Here is a 23,839-nt window from a genome sequence, read left to right as displayed (position 1 = left end):
AGGGTCCTAGCACTGAAGTGGTGTGGTTGTGGGGATGGGGGAATCGACTTTCCAAAGACCCTCATATCTTTTTCCTTTTTTTTGTCACAAGTACTCTTTAAAGTGGACATAAACTTACAATTTTCTCTCTGCTCTAAAAAATAAGCAACATCATAATAACTTTTAAAGAAAAAAACATTACTTTGTTACAGCTGATACAAATCCTGCAATAAATCTGCAGTGTGTCTACTTCCTGCTTTCATGGAAGCAGACATAGGGTTAACATCCTGTGTTTACAAATTAGCTGCTCTTCTGAGGACTGCTGAGAATCCTGAGCTGACACAGCTGAGAGATCAAATTACAGCTTGTGATTAGTCACATATAAGGGCAGCACGGGAACATATTGGTTAGCACTCTCGCCTTGCAGCACTGGGTTTCCGGCTCAAATTCCAGCTAGGACACTATCTGCACGGAGTTTGTATGTTCTCCCTGTGTCTGTGTGGGTTTCCTCCGGGCACTCCAGGTTCCTCCCACATCCCAAAAACATATAGATAAGTCAATTGGCTTCCCCATAAAATTGGCCCTAGACTACGATACATAAACTACATGATACATACATAGACATAGGACTATGGTAGGCATCAGATTGTGAGCTCCTCTGAAGGACAGTTAAGGGACAAAACAATATACTCTATACAGCGCTGCAGAAGATGTCGGCGCTATATAAATACTAAATAGTAATAATATGAGGGGGAGGGCTAAACTCTCTAAATACATACAAGGTGCATTTCTCAACATTTTCCTTCTGTCCTGTGTAAAGAGTTCAGGTCCACTTTAACTTGCGTCAGCTTCTGGTATGCAGTGATGATCTCCGGAATGCTAAGGCCCGTTCACATTACAAACGCGGACGGGCACACATGCAGAACGCAACGCGTACGAACTCACGCCATCCGCGTTTGTATGCGTTGCGTGGCTGATCCCATCACTGAAAAGTGAATGGGACAGCCACGCGTTTTGGCAAAAAAATGCGTGCAGCATGCGTTCCCAGACCGCACAGGTCCGAAACGCATGCAGTGTGAACATCAGACAGTGCACTCTATGCACTGTCTGATGTCGTGCGTGTCGGCCACCTGCACACGTTTCCAAAAGGTGGCTGGAAACGCGTGCAGTGTGAACGGGGCCTAATATTTAGAGCCGCTAGGGTTTGCTACTGTCTACAGTCCTGGCCAAAAGTTTTGAGACTGTCACAAATATTGGAAATTAGAAAAGTTGGTGCTTAAGTTTTTATAATAGCAATTTGCATATACTCCAGAATGTTATGAAGAGTGTTCAGATGAATTGCATAGCAGGGTTGCTCGTAAACTACGCCAGTGCGAATCCACGCATCGTAGTTCATAGATGAAGTTTAAAAACATTGCGTATGTATTTCCGTGTAGTCGTAGTACCGCTATTCGTAGCTTCGCCCACTAAGCGTAGTTGACATATGTATTGCGAAGTCAACTACGCGTGCGGTAACTGTGTCTATACGGGTCATTGTGCATGCGCGGAGATATTATTGCCTTTTTATACGTATACAATTCCGCATTTAAAAGTGGAATGTACGCATATATTAGTTCACCCATGAGCATATTTAGCGGATTATTGCGGAAACTTTTCTGCATAAGCGTCCGCATACACTACGCTTCGCACTACGCGAAGCTTCCGCAGTTTAACGCGTAGTCTACGAAATGCAAACGTAGCGAAGCTTCTGATTTAGAGATCGTAGTTTGCGAAGTGTAAATGCGTAGAACTAAGCGTAATTCCAGCGTAGCGAAGTTGGCTGACTACGACCATCCCTGTTGCATAGTCCTTCTTTGCGATGATAATTAACTGAATCTCAAAAAACCCCTTTCCACTGCATTTCATTGCTGTCATTAAAGAACCTGCTGAGTTCATTTCAGTAATCGTCTTGTTAACTCAGCTGAGAATGTTGAAAAGTACAAGGCTGGAGATCATTATGTCAGGCTGATTGGGTTAGAATGGCAGACGTGACATGTTAAAAGGAGGGTGATGCTTGAAATCATTGATCTTCCATTGTTAACCATGGTGACCAGCAAAGAAACGCATGCAGCCATCATTGCATTGCATAAAAATGGCTTCACAGGCAAGGTTATTGTGGCTACTAAGATTGCACTTAAATCAACAATTTATAGGATTATCAAGAACTTCAAGAAAGGAGGTTCAATTCTTGTTAAGAAGGCTTTAGGGCATCCAAGAAAGTCCAGCAAGCGACAGGATCGTGTCCTAAAGAGGATTCAGCTGTGGGATCGGAGTGCAACCAGTGCAGAGGTTGCTCAGGAATGGCAGCAGGCAGGTGTGAGCGCATCTGCACGCTCAGTGAGGCGAAGACTTTTGGAAGATGGCCTGGTGTCAAGAAGGGCAGCAAAGAAGCCACTTCTCTCCTAAAAAAACATCAGGGACAAATTGATCTCCTGCAGAAAGTATGGTGAATGGACTGCTGAGGACTGGAGCAAAGTCTATATTTTCCGATGAAGCCCCTTTCCGATTGTCTGGGGCATCTGGAAAAAGGCTTGTCAGGAAAAGAAAAGGTGAGCGTTACCATCAGTCCTGTGTCATGCCAACAGTAAAGCATCCTGAGACCATTCATGTGTGGGGTTGCTTCTCATCCAAGGCAGTGGGCTAACAATTTTGCCAAAAAACACAGCCATGAATAAAGAATGGTACCAAAACACCCTCCAACAGCAACTTCTTCCAACAATCCAACAACAGTTTGGTGAAGAACAATGCATTTTCCAGCACGATGGAGCACCATGTCATAAGGCAAAAGTGATAACTAAGTAGCAGGGACCAAAACGTTGAAATTTTGGGCCCATGGCCTGGAAACTCCCCAGATCCTAATCCCATTGAGAACTTGTGGTCATTCCTCAAGAGGCGGGTGGACAAACAAAAACCAACTAATTCTGAGAAACTCAAAGAAGTGCTTATGAAAGAATGGGTTGCTATCAGTCAGGGTGTGCCCCAGAAGTTGATTGAGAGAATGCCCAGCTGAATTGCAGAGGTCCTAAAAAAGAAGGGCCAGCACTGCAAATACTGACTCTTTGCATAAATCTCCTGTAATTGTCAATAAAAGCCATTGAAACGTATGAAGTGGGGGGGGGGGGGGGGAGGGGGGGGTGTTAAAACGTACCCAGCAGGCGTCTCCTTTAACCCGTCCCACAGCGCTCCAAGCAGCATCACTGGACTACCATCACTTCCTCCTTCCGGGTTAAAGGAGGAAGTGTTTGTAGTCACGCAACGCTGCTTGGAGCGCTGTGGGAGGGGTTAAAAAAGACGCCTGCTGGGTAAGTTTAAACCCCCCCCCCCCACATACACACTCAGGTGCATTAATTAGAAGGATGAAATACGAATCAAAGTCGTTTGGATTTCAGCCGTTGCTCATCCCTGCTGCTATGCACCTGTTGCTGGGAGCGGAGGGGATGTAGACAGTAGCAAGACCCTAGCGGCTCTAAATATTACCCACTCTAAATGAAATGAAAAAGAAAAGTTCTAATTGCAGTGAGAGTTTAAATGATCATTTTACACATTTAATGGAAATCCCTGTGTGCCCCTCCGCATGCTCCCGCTTCCTTCAGTGGGGCTATTTAGAGCATTTGTAAGAAAACAATTAAACTAATAGAGTCCAATTACCTTGTTAAGCAGCTTCAAACATGTGTCAGCCACTGACAAGACCCGTCCGCTGTTCTACGCTTCTGTGATGAACTTTCAAAGGATTTCTTTCAGCGAGACCTGCAAGTTTCTCAGGGGAAGAGGGAGATTAGCCGGGTCAGAGGGGGGGGGGAAGAGGTCAGACTCCAACACCAAAGTGAAGTTGGGTTCTGGAAGCAGAGGGTGGCCACTACAATGTGTGACCGCGATTTACCATAATATGCCAACAGAATACTGAACACCAGCGAACCTTGGCCAGCAATACATATACGTGGACTCTGTATAATATGCGTCTTATTATAATTAGTGTATAGTTATAAAGCATTGACATCTGCGTCTCTTCCACTTCCTGGTTAGTTTGCAGTTGTCCTACAGCCAGCAATCACCATACGGGGAGTAAAGCCCACATATGCTTGTTCAGGGTCTGTGGCTAGAAGTATTAGAGGCAGAGAAACAGCAGGATAGTCAGGCAACTGGCATTTTATAAAAGGAAGTAAATATGGCAGCCTCCATATCCCTCTTATTACATTTGTCCTTTAAACAGTTTTTCCCTTTTTTTTTCATTTTGGTGCCTCTGAAACTTTTGTCAGTTTTTACAACCTCGAATGGAGTCGTCGTCCCCCCTAAATGTCCACTTCTGTGGCACACTTTTTGTGAGTATTACTGTTCACATCTACTACTACACTACAGTATATTGGCTCTCATCTTGCCCCACATTTCCCTCCCTTTTTTTTCTTTTGAGAGGACATGAAGTAAGACATTAATGTCTGTCTTAGATGCCACCAAGACAGAGGCTAACATTAGTCCAGTACATCACCAACACAGACAGTGAGTGAGAGCAATAAACATTGGACAAAGGTGCTCCGGCAGTGGGCATGGTCTTCCTACCCTCAGTGGCTCTGTCTCCCAGTCTTCTCAAAAGTACTCAGCTACTGTTCATATTTATGTATACAGAGTGTAAGAACCTATACATTGGTTGCTACTGGCAACAGCACAACACACCTTTTACTCCGACACCAGCAACTCATTAGAGCTGCAACTCACAGCGACAGCATACAGGAGATAGAGCGGAGACAGCCACCTTCACCTATAAGGGGTTTATTCAGCAATCAGGCTTCTTTTGTTACATGTGGATTTCTTCAGGGTATAAACAGTCTTTCCTATGTCCTATGTACATCACATATATTTACAACATACAGACATGAAGCTATTATTCTAAATAGGAAGCGTAGAGAGCAGGATAGCATGGAGAAGACGAAGTGCCCTCTGCCATCCCGTCTATTACTTTTATACGAACATCAAAGAGTTAAATTCTGACATCACCCGAGCCATACACCCAAGCCTACAATTGGCGGGCATGGGCATGTGACCCACCTCATCATCTAGTGTGCCAGTGCTTTATGCCCTAGATGCACGGAATGCTGTTTTCCAAATATCGGCTTTGTTTACCGTTTCGTAGATTGAATGTCGGGACATTTAGAACTGAAAACATATTATGTGTCTTTCTAGAGGAACATGCTTCTTGTAAATGACTGTGTAATTTCTCTCCGAGAAACTATGCTTAAAGAGACCCTGCATATCAAGTCTTTACTAGACTTTAGTACCTGAGGCCTAGAATTCAAGTATACTTACATTCTAACACAGAGCAGAATGAAAGTCGGTAGCAAAAGCTGATGCTCTGCTCTTTAATTGAGGGGAACAATATCAATAAGGACATTGTTTTTTTTGTACCTTCCATTTCCAATACTTTCTCATCTCTCGAAGGACCTACATTTGGTGGGAATTTTCAGACCAGTCACTTACAGGCAGATTTAAGTTTGACAAATAAATCAATTTCTCATTTCTGAAAAAAAATCTTTGGATTAAGCCGAGAAGAAAATCTCAATTATACCAAAGAAAATTTATACTATTTAATTCAACGCAACTTGAAGTTGGCCTCCTAATTTTTTGCTGCTGAAGTCAACTGAAAAATAATATTGGATACTAAAAAAAATAAGGCGTTCAAACTATTAAGTTGGGCATTTACTGAGTGGTGAGTTGATGGCTTCACACAAAGAAGGAGCTGATTAGACCTTTCAGCTAATTCCAAAGTCAAAAATAAAATAATACTCTCATCTTGAGAAAGGAATATCAGGGCATACGTATTAGTACACTGCAGGTGAGTTGGGCACCGGGAGAGACGAATGATCTCCCTGCTGCCGTTAAACTCCCCAGTGGCGTTAAAGTGGACCTGAACTCAGACCTCCTCTCTGCTCTAAAAGATACACAACAGCATTTAACACCTTTAAACGAAAAAAAATTCTTTGTTACAGCTGATACAAATGCTAAAATAAATCTGCACAGTTTCTACTACCTGATTCATGGAAGCAGCCATATTGTTTACAGCCTGTGCTTTCAAATGAGCTTATCTGCTTATCTGCCATAGGCAGTCATGTGACACATGGGAGGATTAAATTACAATTTGAGATTAGATACAAATGAGGGGGAATTAGACAGCCTAAATTCTCTGAATACATACAGGGTGCATTTATCTATGTTTTCCTTCTGTCCTGTGCAAGAGTTCGGGTACACTTTAAATACTATTCCCTCTCCGAGTCGTCACAACTCGGAGGCAGGTGTAATTTGGGGTCCAACGTTCACCGTGTAGCATATTATTGCTGTTGTAAGGCGCCTGGTTTCGGAGCCTGGCGCTAAGCGTTGTGCGCCGAAACCTCCTGCTTCGATATCAGGCGTTATTTGGGTCAGGACATCCTTGGCCAGTAATTACAACTGGCCACAACAAAAGCAGCCTCTAAATTATTGAGGCGCAGACTGATTGAGTTATTGATTGAGGTTTTTGCAAAGAGGGTTAAATAAATGAAATAAAAGTTGTTGGTGAAATTCCTATAACTCTGCAATAACGGGGTGGCATTGATTAAAATTGCTATTTCGATAAATCTTTGTTCTGTTTGGTACATTATTGGCCTGTAATTGGCCAAACTGTATGAAATCTGTGGATTAGAAGAGCCACTGGCGTTGTTGAAGGATCGGAGTAATGATTGACCTCGGGAATTGGTTTAATGGAGAACATTAACAGATAAGAGCAAAGGTCTCCTTTTAGGAACTTCAGTGGATGAATTATTCATTGTGTCGGTGGTGGAGGGGGCCATCTCTTTCTGTTCATGATATTGATCAGTGTGCTCAATCATTAATGAGCTCTTCTGGATACAACAATGTATACAGGGTTGTGATATCATCATATCAGCTTATACTACACTCAAGATAACCATTTAAAGGAGAAATGCATTTAAAAAGCAATATTCAGCAACTGTGTTTTAAAGTGTAACTGTCGGGCATAAACTCAAAAATCAATTCTCTATTTTATCTGGTAAACAAGTAATAAGGATGCTAACCAGGGAATCCAAAAGTAATAATCACTATTACTTTTCTTGTTGATAAATGATCATTCCCCAGTTTCCCCTCCCACACCTCCTTTCTGATTGGTCAATATTTCTCATGCTGAGACAATGCACTTTCTATAGTGAAGGGCAGGCAATGCATACACAATCAGGCAGAGGAGAGTAAGGGAGGAAATGACATCAGAATTGGTTTCAAAATAGCCACAGTTAAAATGGGAAATGGTAAGAAGGATTTTCTCTTTTTTTTAACTGTAGAAATATCACTAAAATAAAAATGTGAACAGTGCAATACATATGTTATGTAAGTAGAGCAAGTATTTATCTACTTATATATGTTTTTTTTCTGAGATAGTATGGCTGACAGCTCTTCTTTAAGCAATTTAAGCATTGCTCTAAGTGTATTAAATAAAGCACATCCCTATTTATATCAATTACCGTATATACTGTACTCAAATACAAGTAAACCCTGTGTATAAGTCGACTCCGATATTCAACCCTTTTAAGATGGATTTTTTTATGGACTCAAGTATAGGTCTACCCGGCAAAGTTAATGGCTGCACTTGGGGCTCAGGAGGGGTTAATGACTGCACTGCATACAGAATTGCAGCCATTCAATTTTCCTGTCCCTTAAGTGCAGCCAATAACTCATCCAGGCCCCCAGGTGCTGCAATTATTCACTCCCTTTTATGCAGCCCATTATTTCCCCCCTGCCCCTCTCCTTGTTAATTGTTGTAGCCAGGACTTTCAGACCTGTGTTTTCTTGGCATTTCCTTTCCTCGAAGTATCACTTACCATGGGGTAAATTGCTGCAAATGGGAATGCCACTATTAGTACACACATTACACCCTGTGCTCAGTGTTGCCGGTGATCCGTGTATAAGTCGACTCCTATACTTTTATGAAGTGAATCAGACCTTAATTTCTAGACTTATACTCGAGTATATGCAGTATTATTACAACCAAGAATACTACAACTACTCTATGGTTCTGCGATCCTAGAACAACCTTGACCTGGTTCAAATTTTTTCACTACCCATCCCTATCTCAGACCCCTTTCACACTGTGGCGTTGTGTTGGCCTGTTTTTACCGCAGGCCAATGTTATGCTAATAAAAGTCTATGGAGCCTTTCATACTGATATGATGTGATGCAACGAAAGTGAAGTTTTCGCCACATACCCCACATGAGCAAATACCTATGTTACCAGCCAACTTGAGCGGCGACTTGTGGTGGACTGGAAGTTATGTAAGTGTAGGGTTATGCGTATATTTTTAAAAATTTGCATGGTAGCGTTGCGGCTCGCATGCGCAGAAGCCTATTTTGGCAATACACGTCTGGGCAATTCGTCTTTTCAGCCAAAGGAAATTAGCGTTAGAGAGCTTCACTTCCTACTTTGCCTGATGCCAGAACAGGGATAACTTATCAACCCCGGAATCCCCGAAGGCCTTTCTTTGGCTTTGCGATGGTTGCATCGCATTGCATCCCAACACCAATTGGTAGTGTGAAACCGGGCTTAAGTTTGCCTGTTCCAGCCTCACAACCCAAGCCCACACAAGTCTACCTCTTTATCATCAATTCATCTCTTGCATGGTTGGCCAAGTTTGGACTGCCATAAGCTTTGGCATATTCTTCAACTGGTCAATCCAACATAATAGTTTACTGTTCAATCTAACAATGTTGGTAGGCTCTCCATATAGACCATGAACTTTGGCATTAATTCAAAATTTGCCACACACCATTTTCCTTTACGGTCTTTTACTGAAAACGATGCATTCTCTTTGCAGTTTACATGTACACGCAATAATTTATAATAAATAGATGTAAACTCACCCATAGGAAAACATAGAAAATGCCTTCTCATCAGTTGTCCGTTAAGTTGAAGCCGCCAGACTTGTGAGAGCGGCGAATCGCGACGGCTGTAGGTAACGCCATGCCCTGTGTGTCCCATACTGACCTTTATTGTTGGTAAGCACTAGCACCTTTTTCCGCGTCTTGTCGCTGTCTCACGCACTATTTGCACTTTATTTTCTTATGCCAGTTGCACAATTCTCTCTTCCTGCTTTCTCTCAGGATCCTTCCTGCACTTTCCAATTGCTCAGGTTTTTGGTCACATTGTATTTTGAATTGCTGCTATTTATTGCATGTTGCATGGTCACGTGTATTTTGCACTTGTGCATATTGCTTTCTGTTTTTACTTTCAATATTTATTGTCAGTATGGAGTATGTATTACTAGCCCTATGTTATGATTCCTTATATTATCCATTATTGGCTCTTTTTGACATGGCTTTCCTATGTTTTTAAGTGTTTTTATTTGTTTTTTTGAATAAAGATTTGATCATATTGATACATTTTTGAGTGGTGCGGTCTTTGAAGGGAACTTCTGTCTTTGCTTTGCTCATGTCAGTTTCTACAGTTCCTTTCTGCACACTCATTTAATATTATATTTGATAATTATTCATGTGGTTGATGGTGCTTGCCCTATTGTGTGTGTGTTATCGTTAAGTTGTAGCTGACAGGAAGTGATTCAGTGTAACCCAGCCCTAAGTAGGTCTTTCTACAACTCCGACAGGTGCCAGTGTTAATAATGATGAAATCCATCCTTTCAGGCAGAACCCAGCTTTACTATTCTCTTCTTTTTTCCTATCTTATATGAAGCTTTCATGCAAGCACGGTAAAGGAGCATGAGTTGAATAACTGACTAAGGAGAGAGAAATGTTAAAACTTTTGTAGCTGAGAACCTTTTACTTAATCCAGTAATTGTTTTCTTTTCTCTATTGTATTTTGCAGAAAGTGTCACAGTCAGCAGAACCTGGTCAGATTCGAGGACTTGGGTTTGATGCTACGTGTTCTCTTGTAGTCCTGGATAAACATTTACAGCCCCTGGCTGTGAACATTGAAGGTACTTTCACATTTACAGGCGGCAAAAAGTATAGAACCTGCCCTTGAGCTCACACCCCTTTTTCTTCTCAGAGTCAGTCTGAAGCCAGCCACCAGTGAGGCGGGGCTGCAGCTGGTTGATCAATCACTCGCCCTTCTTCATACCCGTGTGACTAAAGGGGGGCGTGTTTCAGGCTGGCTTGGAGTGAGCAGGCGACCAGTCAGTGCACGTGAATCTCTAAACTGGTAGAGCAAATAGATACCTATTTTATTTTGTACACTATAAAGGTGGCCATACGCTTTTTGATTTTTTTTTGCATTGATCACATCCACTAGAAATCAATGCCACAAGACACCACAAGCAATTTCCAATTGACCAATTTTTCAGAAGAAAGGGGCTCATTTAGTCAATTGTGCAGGATGGAAAATTAAGGTTGTGTTAAAAGCATATTCTAACAGATGGGGGTTTTAAAAAGAAACTGTAGTGAAAAAAACATAATGAATTAAATTGCCTTTTTTACAATATTAATTTATAGATTATTTAGTCAGTGTTTGCCAGTTGTAAAATCTTTCCTCTCCCTAATCTACATTCCAGAAATTATCACTGGTGGTGACATCTTTAGTTCTGCTAGGTGATTTGCACGGAATGTTTGTTACTGAGAGTTCTATGCACAGAGGGAGATATTGCTTGCTTGGCAGTTGGAAACAGCGGTTATTTCCCACAATGAAATGAGGTTCAGAGACAGGGAACTGTCAGGGCCATGGTCATGGCATCACACTGTGGGAGGAGTTTCATCACAATATCAGCCTTACAGTCCCCCAATCATCAGTTAACGTTCCTCTTTAAAAATTAGTTGTATAACGACCTTGTTGTGTGTTGTGCTCTCATCAGTATTTGACTTTCGTTCTGTCTTAATGCGTTCTTATAGTCACCAACGTAGCACAGCGACAGAGGCTGTATTGAAGGGAAGGAAGGGGGTGAGGTGGAGGGGGGAGCCACATAGCTGAAATACAGTCTCTCCATATCAGTTTTCAGCACAATTAAAACATTCATGATGATTTTGTTGCAGTGTTAATCCCGACACTCAGTGCTCCCCCCTCACCCTGTGGATATCTGTGCAGTCTGCTGAACATGCTTATTGTGACTGTGAGGTATGTGTGAAGGTGGTGAAAAGTTTTGAGCAATGAAGTGTTGTGTCATGTCTTTATCTGAACACACTGAAAGCCTCCATCGATCAACATGAAAAATGTGCCAAGCAAAAAACGGCTCCCAGAGACAGTTCGGGGTCACCGAAGTCACCGAGACTATCCAAATCTGCTTCCATGCAGCAGAAAGAGGTCATACGCCTTCCGTGCTTCCTGTGAAGGTGTTAATAATAAAATAGGTTAAGAACATAAAGGAAACCTGTAGTGAGCGGCCATTTTGATTCAGTTGTTCCTCTGAGTTGTTCCTCGGACTCCAATACTGTCTGTGGAATAATTGCTATAGAATTTCACAAAGTATGAAAAATAATGAAGAAACCAAGAGCCCAATATAGCGTAGTAATTAGTAACCAGGAAACCCCTTATTCTCAAAAGCTGCCGCCTACATCTCCATCGCCCAACACTGAGCTGCTGCTACACTAAGCTGCCGCTCACACTAAGCTGCCGACCACAGGTGCGCCCATGCATACTCAAGTGTGCACAGACGCACCTGGAGCTGTGCGCCCACACCACAACCACTGCACTAAGCCGTTGCCCACAACTGTGGTCCCACACTAAGCTGCCGCCCACATTAAGCTGTGGCCTACAACTGCCCCGCCCACATGTCCTGTGCAAAAAAGAGAAAAGCTACCACAGGAAAAATACCACAGGGTACCATATAATACTAAGATAGTTAAAAACTGTTAAAAAAATATGGATGGTGTTGGCCTACCTCCAAAGAAGTCATATTTGACAACAACCACAAAGAAGAATTTATTTAGCACAAAAAGAAAATGTGTTTTCTGAGTCTTAACCACTTCCGGACCTTGGTAATTGAAATCTACATCGTGTTTAGGACCTGTTATCCCTGCCAGGGAGTAGGTTTCAATTACCGCGATCACGTCACTCTCCCGTCGCTGCAGCCCTCGTGCTCTGCTGTCAGTATGACACCAGAGCTCCGTAAGCTGGTCAGGGGACTATTTTATTGGCTCCTGACCCTGTGATCACTGTGATTGGGAGAGCACCGCGAATGGCAAGATGGAAAGGTCCATGCGGCGGGACATCGGTAAGCCCGTTTTTAACCAAAAAGTACTACTAGTAAGGAATGGGTTAAAGAGAAACTTTACTGAAAATAATATAATAAAATTACTGTTGTTTTTTTTTTTCACAATATTATATTATAAATTATTTAGTCAGTGTTTGCCCATTGTAAAATCTCTCCTCATTCCTGATTTACATTCTGAAATTTATCACAAGGTGGCAACCTCTTTACTGCTGTTAGCTGCAGCTTTGCAGAATCTTTGTTTACTCTGTGTTCTGAAGAATACTCTGGGAGGAGAACTCCACATAGCTAAACAGCCTAGGCTGGGACATCAATTGGGAGGGCACGGTTACATATCAATATAAAGGAATGTATAGGTATAGGAAGTTAGGAAGTGTTTCTAATGTGAAACCAGAATACTTTTTTTTTTAAACGGTTGCATTTTATTGAAAACCTTTTTTTAATCAACCCCATCAACATCCATGTCTGAGGTTACAATTAGAGTTGAGCCGAAATTTTCGTAATTTCGCATTACTAAAATTACGCATGCGAAATTTGCGATTACGATGCGAAATTACGGTAGCGTAATTGCCATTAAAATCGTAATTGAAAATACCGTAAGCGTAATTTTCAATGCGTAATTTCGCGTTTCGTTCATGCCGTAATTTTGCATTAAACGCTACCGTAATTTCGCGTTAAACCGTAACGCTCCGTATAATATAAAAAAGCCGCCGACTTTAAGGGTTAATAGCAAAGCCCCCTTAAATGCTAAGAGCCTCAAATTTGGAGAATATATTAAGGAGATCAGGAGGAATAAGAGGAAAATTTTTTTTTTCAAAAAGACCTTATAGTTTTTGAGTAAATCGATGTTAAAGTTTCAAAGGAAAAATGTAAACATTTAAAAACCCGCCGACTTTAACGGTTAATAGCAAAGCCTGCTTAAAGTTTAGGAACACCAAATTCCCAGGGTATATTAAGGGGATCAGTGGGAATAAGAGGAAAACATTTTTTTTCAAAAAGACCTTATAGTTTTTGAGAAAATCGATTTTTAAGTTTCAAGGGCGAAAATGTCTTTTAAATGCGGAAAATGTCAGTTTTTTTTGCACAGGTAACAATAGTGTATTATTTTCATAGATTCCCCCAAGTGGGAAGAGTTTTACTTACTTCGTTCTGAGTGTGGGAAATATAAAAAAAAACCGACGTGGGGTCCCCCCTCCCAGACCTCTTTAACCCCTTGTCCCCCATGCAGGCTGGGATAGCCAGAATGCGGAGCACCGGCCACGTGGGGCTCCGCACCCTGACTATACCAGCCCGCATGGTCCATGGATTGGGGGGTCTCGGAAGGGGAGGGGCAGCCAAGCTTTCCCCTCCCCCTCCGAGCCCTTGTCCAATCCAAGGACAAGGGGCTCTTCTCCACCTCCGATGGGCGGTGGAGGTGGAGGCCGCGATTTCCTGGGGGGGAGGTTCATGGTGGAATCTGGGAGTCCCCTTTAAAAAGGGGTCCCCCAGATGCCCACCCCCCCTCCCAGGAGAAATGAGTATAGAGGTACTTGTACCCCATACCCATTTCCTTTAAGAGTTAAAGTAAATAAACACACAGACATTTAGAAAAAGTATTTTAATTGAACAAAAAACATAACCACGAAAAAAGTCCTTTAATATTCTTAATTAACCATTAATACTTACCTGTCCCTTTAAATAAATGATCCCTCGCAATATCCTCGGAAATGTTCTATCAGTTACAATGTAACAAAGTTATTACAATGTAACAATTTTGTTACATTGTAACTACGCCGCACCCGACGTCACTCACCGCCGCCGCCGCCGCCGCGTCTGTGCTGCAGGACCCGACAGAGCTCTGAGCTATATAGCTCAGAGCTCTCTAAGCATCTTTGTATTTGGGCTCCAAGGAGCCCCATTGGTCCTTAGCAGACCAATGGGGTTCCTTTAAATCAGAAGGAACCCCATTGGTCTGCTAAGGACCAATGGGGCTCCTTGGAGCCAAAATACAAAGATGCTTCTCAGAGCTCTGAGCTATAGCTCAGAGCTCTGTCGGGTCCTGCAGCACAGACGCGGCGGCGGCGGCGGCGGCGGTGAGTGACGTCGGGTGCGGCGTAGTTACAATGTAACAAAGTTGTTACATTGTAATAACTTTGTTACATTGTAACTGATAGAACATTTCCGAGGATATTGCGAGGGATCATTTATTTAAAGGGACAGGTAAGTATTAATGGTTAATTAAGAATATTAAAGGACTTTTTTCGTGGTTATGTTTTTTGTTCAATTAAAATACTTTTTCTAAGTGTCTGTGTGTTTATTTACTTTAACTCTTAAAGGAAATGGGTATGGGGTACAAGTACCTCTATACTCATTTCTCCTGGGAGGGGGGGTGGGCATCTGGGGGACCCCTTTTTAAAGGGGACTCCCAGATTCCACCATGAACCTCCCCCCCAGGAAATCGCGGCCTCCACCTCCACCGCCCATCAGAGGTGGAGAAGAGCCCCTTGTCCTTGGATTGGACAAGGGCTCGGAGGGGGAGGGGAAAGCTTGGCTGCCCCTCCCCTTCCGAGACCCCCCAATCTATGGACCATGCGGGCTGGTATAGTCAGGGTGCGGAGCCCCACGCGGCCGGTGCTCCGCATTCTGGCTATCCCAGCCTGCATGGGGGACAAGGGGTTAAAGAGGTCTGGGAGGGGGGACCCCACGTCATTTTTTTTTTATATTTCCCACACTCAGAACGAAGTAAGTAAAACTCTTCCCACTTGGGGGAATCTATGAAAATAATACACTATTGTTACCTGTGCAAAAAAAACTGACATTTTCCGCATTTAAAAGACATTTTCGCCCTTGAAACTTAAAAATCGATTTTCTCAAAAACTATAAGGTCTTTTTGAAAAAAATTTTTTCCTCTTATTCCCACTGATCCCCTTAATATACCCTGGGAATTTGGTGTTCCTAAACTTTAAGCAGGCTTTGCTATTAACCGTTAAAGTCGGCGGGTTTTTAAATGTTTACATTTTTCCTTTGAAACTTTAACATTGATTTTCTCAAAAACTATAAGGTCTTTTTGAAAAAAATTTTTTTCCTCTTATTCCTCCTGATCTCCTTAATATATTCTCCAAATTTGAGGCTCTTAGCATTTAAGGGGGCTTTGCTATTAACCCTTAAAGTCGGCGGCTTTTTTATATTATACGGAGCGTTACGGTTTAACGCGAAATTACGGTAGCGTTTAATGCGAAATTACGGCTTGATACGACTGTAATGCGAAAATTACGCGAAAATTATGCTTACGCGAAATTTCGCAAAATCCTTCTTCATTACGATTATGTACTTACGGCCATAATCGTAATTACACTAATTACGCGAAATTTCGCAAAATCGTAATTAGGTCATTACGCTCATCTCTAGTTACAATACAGTTCACTGCGTAATTAAATAAAGCATCATAATCAACATTGGACTGGTCTCCATCAGTTTGAAACTAGGATAATTAATTCAAATATGTGTATCCTGAATAATTTACTACATTCTTCTATATGTCACTGTGGTGGCTCTTTAAAGAGGCACTATGGCGAAAAATTGTAAAATTTAAAATACGTGCAAACATAGACAAGTAAGAAGTACGTTTTTTTCCAGAGAAAAATGAGCCATAAATTACCTTTCTCCTATGTTGCTGTCACTTACAGTAGGTAGTAGAAATCTGACAGAAGCGACAGGTTTTGGACTAGTCCATTTCATCGCCATTGTGCCCCTTTAACTATCTTTCTAAGGTCACAGGTCAATAACAGTGCCTTGCAGTCAGTAAAGCATGTGCCTCCTAGTACTGTTCTTAGATAGTTTGATGCATAGCACACCTGCATGCATTGTTATACATGTTCCAGGGTTTGAATTAACCACTTAAGGACTGCAGTCATAAAACCCCTTAAGGACCAGAGCCTTTTTTTCCATTCAGACCACTGCAGATTTAACGGGTTATTGCTCGGTCATACAACCTACCATCTAAATGAATCTTTTGGTGCTATTTGATTGCTGCTGCGATTTTTACTTTTTATTATATTCATCAAAAAAGACATGAATTTTGTCAAAAAAATGACTTTTTTTACTTTCTGTGCTGACATTTTTCAAATAAAGTAAAATTTCCTATACATTTGAGCGCGAAAGTTATTCTGCTACATGTCTTTGATAAAAAAAAAACATTCAGTGTATATTTATTGGTTTGGGTAAAAGTTATAGCGTTTACAAACTATGGTGCAAAAAGTGAATTTTCCCATTTTGAAGCATCTCCGACTTTTCTGAGCACCTGTCATGTTTCATGAGGTGCTAAAATTCCAGGATAGTATAAATACCCCCCAAATGACCCCATTTTGGAAAGAAGACATCCCAAAGTATTCACTGAGAGGCATGGTGAGTTCATAGAAGATTTTATTTTTTGTCACAAGTTAGCGGAAAATGACACTTTGCGACGAAAAAAATGAAATCTGCTACAGACTCACTATGCTCCTCTCTGAATACCTTGAAGTGTCTACTTTCCAAAATGGGGTCATTTGTGGGGTGTGTTTACTGTCCTGGCATTTTGGGGGGTGCTAAATTGTAAGCACCCCTGTAAAGCCTAAAGGAGCTCATTGGACTTAGGGCCCCTTAGTGCAGTTAGGCTGCAAAAAAGTGCCACACATGGTATGGCCCTAAACCGTGAGGAGTAGTCTTGAAACCAAATGTCGCAAAATGACCTGTGAAATTCTAAAGGTACTCATTGGACTTTGGGCACCTTAGCGCAGTTAGGGTGCAAAAAAAGTGCCACACATGTGGTACCGCTGTATTCAGGAGAAGTAGTATAATGTGTTTTGTGGTGAATTTTTACACATACCCATGCTGGGTGGGAGAAATATCTCTGTAAATGACAATTTTTTGATTTTTTTACACACAATTGTCCATTTACAGAGAGATTTTTCCCACCCAGCATGGGTATGTGTAAAAATACACCCCAAAACACATTATACTACTGCTTCTGAGTACGGCGATAACACATGTGTGACACTTTTTTGCAACCTGGGTGCGCTAAGGGGCCTAACGTCCTATTCACAGGTAATTTTGAGGCATTTGGATTCTAGACTACTCCTCACGGTTTAGGGCCCCTAAAATGCCAGGGCAGTATAGGAACCCCACAAGTGACCCCGTTTTAGAAAGAAGACACCCCAAGGTATTCTGTTAGGAGTATGGTGAGTTCATAGAAGATTTTTTTTTGTCACAAGTTAGCGGAAATTGACAGTTTGTGGAAAAAAAAACAATACAAATCAATTTCCGCTAACTTGTGACAAAAAATAAAATCTTCTATGAACTCGTCATACACCTAACAGAATACCTTGGGGTGTCTTCTTTCTAAAATTGGGTCACTTGTGGGGTTCCTATACTGCCCTGGAATTTTAGGGGTCCTAAACCGTGAGGAGTAGTCTTGAACCAAAATGTCGCAAAATGACCTGTGAAATCCTAAAGGTACTCATTGGACTTTGGGCCCTTTAGCGCAGTTAGGCTGCAAAAAAGTGCCACACATGTGGTACTGCCGTGCTCAGAAGAAGTAGTGCAATGTGTTGTGTGGTGTATTTTTACATATACCCATGCTGGGTGGGAGAAATATCTCTGTAAATGACATATATTACATTTTTTTTACACACAATTGTCCATTTACAGAGAGATTTCTCCCACCCAGCATGGGTATGTGTAAAAATACACCCCAAAACACATTATACTACTTCTCCTGAGTACGGCGATACGACATGTGTGACACTTTTTTGCAGCCTAGGTGCGCTAAGGGGACCAACTTCCTATTCGCAAGTCATTTTGAGGCATTTGTTTTCTAGACTACTCCTCACGGTATACACAACCAAAAAGACAAGAATATGGCCCTGCATAAACCACACCACAATATGTAGAAAGAACAAAATAGCCTTTATTGAACCATACAAATAACAATAAAACCATAAAAACAAGCACAGTATAAATAATGCCCTCAAAAATTGCACTGTATATGCTCATATCAATCATATGGATACATATGTAGAATGTAGCCTGAACACAGCTGCACACACCGGGAGCAAGAAGGGAGGGGATGTGAAGAGAGCAAGTTTAAGCATGCAAATGGGTGGCCTATGCTGATAGGGTGTGTGTCTGGTGAGAAAGGAGAGATTATGGACGGTGGTTCCATATACTGAGGCCAGTGGGTGAAGAGTGATGGCCAGAGGACGAGAGGGGCAATGAAAGCCCTGGTGAGGGAGAAGTCGAAGTGACTGGAAACGTGTGTGCTGGGTGAAGGGCTTACCGGCGTGGAGCTGGACCAGAGGGCAGGCGTGCAAGAGGCCGTCGCGATTCGCCGCATACAGCGGCTTCTTCCTGGCCCCTAAAATGCCAGGGCAGTATAGGAACGCCACAAGTGACCCCATTTTAGAAAGAAGACACCCAGAGGTATTCCGTTAGGTGTATGGTGAGTTCATAGAAGATCTTATCTTTTGTCACAAGTTAGTGAAAAATGAAACTTTGTGAAAAAACAATAAAAATCAATTTCCGCTAACTTTTGACAAAAAAATAAAATCTTCTATGAACGCTTCATACACCTAAGAGAATACCTTGGGGTGTCTTTTTTCTAAAATGGGGTCACTTGTGGAGTTCCTATACTGCCCTGGCATTTTACGGGCCCAAAACCGTGAGTAGTCTGGAAACCAAATGTCTCAAAATGACTGTTCAGGGGTATAAGCATCTGCAAATTTTGATGGCAGGTGGTCTATGAGGTGGCGAATTTTGTGGAACCGGTCATAAGCAGGGTGGCCTCTTACATGACAGGTTGTATTGGGCCTGATCTGATGGATAGGAGTGCTAGGGGGGTGACAGGAGGTGATTGATGGGTGTCTCGGGGTGGTTAGAGGGGAAAATAGATGCAATCAATGCACTGGGGAGGTGATCGGAAGGGGGTCTGAGGGGGATCTGAGGGTTTGGCCGAGTGATCAGGAGCCCACACGGGGCAAATTAGTGCCTGATTTGATGGGTAGGTGTGTTAGGGGTTGACAGGTGGTGACAGGAGGTGATTGATGGGTGTCTCAAGGTGTGATTAGTGGGGGGAGTAGATGCAAGCAATGCACTGGCTAGGTGATCAGGGCTGGGGTCTGAGGGCGTTCTGAGGGTGTGGGCGGGTGATTGAGTGCCCTAGGAGCAGATAGGGGTCTAATCTGATGGGTAGCAGTGACAGGTGGTGACAGGGGGTGATTGATGGGTAATTAGTGGGTGTTTAGAGGAGAGAACAGATGTAAACAGTGCACTTGGGAGGTGATCTGACGTCGGGTCTGCAGGCGATCTAATGGTGTGGGTGGGTGATCAGATTGCCCGCAAGGGGCAGGTTAGGGGCTGATTGATGGGTGGCAGTGACAGGGGGTGATTGATGGGTGGCAGTGACAGGGGGTGATTGATAGGTGATTGACAGGTGATCAGTGGGTTATTACAGGGAAGAACAGATGTAAATAACGCACTGGCGAATTCATAAGGGGGAATCTGAGGGCAATCTGAGCATGTGGGCAGGTTATTGGGTGCCCGCAAGGGGCAGATTAGGGTCTAATCTGATGGGTAACAGTGACAGGTGGTGATAGGGGGTGATTGATGGGTAATTAGTGGGTGTTTAGAGGAGAGAACAGATGTAAACAGTGCACTTGGGAGGTGATCTGACGTCGGGTCTGCAGGCGATCTAATGGTGTGGGTGGGTGATCAGATTGCCCGCAAGGGGCAGGTTAGGGGCTGATTGATGGGTGGCAGTGACAAGGGGTGATTGATGGGTGGCAGTGACAGGGGGTGATTGATAGGTGATTGACAGGTGATCAGTGGGTTATTACAGGAAAGAACAGATGTAAACAATGCACTGGCGAATTGATAATGGGGGGTCTGAGGGAAATCTGAGCATGTGGGGGTGATTGATGGGTAATTAGTGGGTGTTTAGAGGAGAGAACAGATGTAAACAGTGCACTTGGGAGGTGATCTGATGTCGGGTCCGCAGGCGATCTAATGGTGTGGGTGGGTGATCAGATTGCCCGCAAGGGGCAGGTTAGGGGCTGATTGATGGGTGATTGACAGGTGATCAGGGGAGATAGATGCATACAGTACACAGGGGGGGGGGGGGGTCTGGGGAGAATCTGAGGGGTGGGGGGGTGATCAGGAGTCCCCAGGGGGCAGTTTAGGGCCTAAAAAAAAATAGCGTTGACAGATAGTGACAGGGAGTGATTGATGGGTGATTAGGGGGGTGATTGTGTGCAAACAGTGGTCTGGGGGGTGGGCAGGGGGGGTCTGAGGGGTGCTGTGGGCGATCAGGGGGCAGGGGGGGGCAGATCAGTGTGTTTGGGTGCAGACTAGGGTGGCTGCAGCCTGCCCTGGTGGTCCCTCGGACACTGGGACCACCAGGGCAGGAGGCAGCCTGTATAATACACTTTGTAAACATTACAAAGCGTATTATACGCTTCCTATCCGGCGATCGTCGGGTTAACAACCCGCCGGCGCTTCCGATTGGCCGACGGTTTGACGTCACGGGTGGGCGGAGCTTATTGCCGGCGGAGCCTATTGCCGGCGGATGCGCGCGCATCCCAGCGCGCGATCCCCGGCAAAACAGTGCCCCAGGACCTGACGCCATTCTGCGTTACGTGGTCCTGGGTCTGCCACTTTACCGCCGCCAATATGTAGTAGGCGGTCGGCAAGTGGTTAAAGAGACTCTGAAGTCTCAAAAAAAAGTCTTTTTATTTGACAAATATGTTTAATATGTTAGCCCTAACTAATCCGCCACATTCCCGACGCTGTACACTATCTAAATCCCCCCAAACTCCCCGGGGGGCAATCTGGGCAGCACTTCTGTGAGAGGCAGAGCTGTGAGAGGCAGAGCTGTGAGCCGCAGCTTTGCCTCTCAGCGCGTCTGTCAGCGGTGGATCACCGCCTCTCCCCCGCCCCTCTCAGTCTTCCTTCACTGAGAGGGGCGAGGGAGAGGCGGAGATCTGCCGCTGGCAGATGCATGTGAGGCAGGGCTGCAGCTCATAGCTCTGCCTCATACGGAAGCGCATAGGGCAACAAATTCCACGACCAAGAAAGTTGTAGACTTTGCAGGGGAGAGGGAAGGTGAGTTAGGGGGATTTAGATAGTTTACAGCGGCGGGAATGCGGCGGTTTAGTTAGGGTTAATATGTTAAACACATTTGTTAAAAAGAAAGATTTTTTTTTGAGACTTCAGTGTCTCTGTATGCATACTTATGAAGAAAAATCTCTTCATGGTGTATGCAGCTATGCAGAATTATGTAGAATGTGAAAAGGGTAAACACTGTAAGATGCCCACACCATTATAAACACATTGTAATGGAATAAAACAACATACCTATTTTTGGTGGTTTATTAATATCCAGCATTATAATCCGTGTCTATTTTCCAATATTGCATTTTTTTATTTTTTCTTCATCCTTGTCCTTCTGTAATATTTTTGGCTTGCTTGCCCAACCCCGTCACCCTCATGTGTGGCTTCCCCAGCACTTTCCTGCCATCAGCATGTTGGAATTTTTAGAAGCTGGGAGCACACTAGGTAGTGCAGAAAACCATGCGTTTTCTGCACTGGTTTTTTTCATATGTTTTGCCTTTGCGTTTTTTTTATTAATTCCCCAATTAATGGAATAAATTACAGCAACATATTTTTTTCTGTAAAAATGCATACCTCTGCGTCTCCATTAAGATACATAATGTGCGTTCTTTAAAACTATGAACTATGCAGCAAGTTGTGCGTTTTCAAAAAGCACATTGTAAAACGCACATATATGCGTGTTTTCATTTGGCCCAAAGACTTTGATTAGTGGCAAAAAAAAGCGTTTTCTGCCTAGTGTGTTCCTAGCCGGTTTCAGACTGCGGATTGGCGGTAGCAGTACGCCACTGCCAAAAACAGGCCTTTGGGGATTACCGCATGTGGTAAATTGACCAATCATTGGCCAATGAAGTTGAATGTGTGTATGCACCCAAATGCCTGTTACACACTTTCAGTTTTGACTGGTAAATGATTGTCCAATTTTACCACCTCCATGTAGTATGACGGCCAACAGATTTTGAATACCTGTGTAGGTAGAATCTCATAATACGTGGAGGTGGTAAAATCGGTCAGTGATTTGCCAGTCAAAATTGGATGTGTGTACTAGGCTTACATTTTAAATTTCCTGATGAGGTTTATTTACCATCAATGATCCCAATTGTACCAGAGTGTGGCAATGTGCTGCTTCCGGGCTGAAAAAGTGCAGAAGATACAGGCCAATACAAGAAGAAAATAATTATATTGAAAAATAAATGAAAATTATATTTGGGTTTTATTGAAACATTGTAAAAACAGGTTAGTGTGCTTTATTGCTTTCAATTACGTATTTGTTATTTACAATTTTTTCACCATGTCAGTTTTTTACTACTTTTAACCTTTTATGTGAATAGGTCAGAAATGACTCCTTTTAGGAGTTCCTTGACTAAATATCCAAAAAGCTGCACTGCCAGCCAGGGCCGTAACTAGACTTAACAGGGCCCCCCCTTGATCCCCGAAGCCCATGAGGATCACGTGATCTGGAACCAGCGAATGGCAGCAGAGAGTGTTCTGCTTAGAAGCAGCATCTGGAAGCAGGAAAAAATTACACAATCCCGCTACTAGCTACTCTGCATTGTGGGAGGAGTTGGCAGGGACAGTTTTTGTGAGTCAACTGGGTATTTTTTTTTACTAATTGGCTGAACTTACAGTTGGGGAGAGAGAGGAGGAAGGGCCCAGGGCCGGCGCTACCATAGAGGCAAAGGAGGCAGCTGCCCCAGGGCCCCAGAGCTTGTAGGGGCCCCCCGTGGCTACAAGAGGAAAAAACATTTTTCAAATCGACCTTATAGTTTTTGAGAAAATCGATTTTACAGTTTCAAAGGAAAAAAATACACTTTTAAAAACCAGCCGACTTTAATGGTTAATAGCAAATCCACCTTAAATTCTAGAAACCCTAAATTTGCAGGATATGTTAAGGAGATCATTGGGAATAAGAGGAAAAAACTATTTTTCAAAAAGACCTTATAGTTTTTGAGAAAATCGATTTTAAAGTTTTGAAGGAAAAAAGTATACTTTTAAATGTGGTAAATGTCACTTTTAGTACCTACAGTAGTGTAATTTTACATGTATCAAAAGAAAGAGCAATAAATGTCCTGACGGGGTTTCCAGGGGGTCCATACGCAGGCGCAGCGCTTTGGCCAGGAATCGCTATACAGCCGCAATATGGCTGTATGAAGATCCCTGGCATTTTTTTCCTATTTTCCCAATTTTTTTTAAGTTTAGAGTGTGGGAATTGTTTTAAAAAAAATTATGTGGGGTCTTTTTAACCCCTTTTCCCCCATGCAGGCTGGGGTAGCCAGAATGTGGAGCTCCGACCGATTGGGGCTCCAAACCCTGACTATACCAGCTGCAAAAAAGGTCCCTTAATGCCAATTTTTGCTCCGGGGTATCTGTTGTGGGGGCCCCCCAGGTTTATTTTGCCCTGGGGCCCCATTGTTGCTTAAACCGGCCCCAAGCCTCAGGGTCCCCCTGCGATTGCAGGGGTCGCAGGGGGGATTGCTACGTCCATGCTGCCAGCTATTTTACCTAGAGGAGAAAGCCAG

General features: G+C 43.1%; 1 protein-coding gene across 5 annotated transcripts in view; it reads left to right on the top strand.

Annotated features, from left to right (window-relative positions):
• The window catches only part of FGGY (FGGY carbohydrate kinase domain containing), a 339,037-nt gene that overhangs the window by 27,672 nt on the left and 287,526 nt on the right, over positions 1 to 23,839 (top strand). For all 5 annotated transcript variants that reach the window (XM_068239391.1, XM_068239395.1, XM_068239393.1 and 2 more), the window contains exon 3: positions 9,869 to 9,980. In XM_068239391.1, the coding sequence (XP_068095492.1) occupies positions 9,869 to 9,980 (112 nt within the window). The remainder of the gene's footprint in view (positions 1 to 9,868; positions 9,981 to 23,839) is intronic.

Source organism: Hyperolius riggenbachi, chromosome 6 (genome assembly GCF_040937935.1).
Source record: "Hyperolius riggenbachi isolate aHypRig1 chromosome 6, aHypRig1.pri, whole genome shotgun sequence".
Classification (NCBI taxonomy): Eukaryota; Metazoa; Chordata; class Amphibia; order Anura; family Hyperoliidae; genus Hyperolius; species Hyperolius riggenbachi.
Note: the sequence above shows the minus strand (reverse complement) of the source record. Positions and strands in the feature narration are given on the sequence as shown.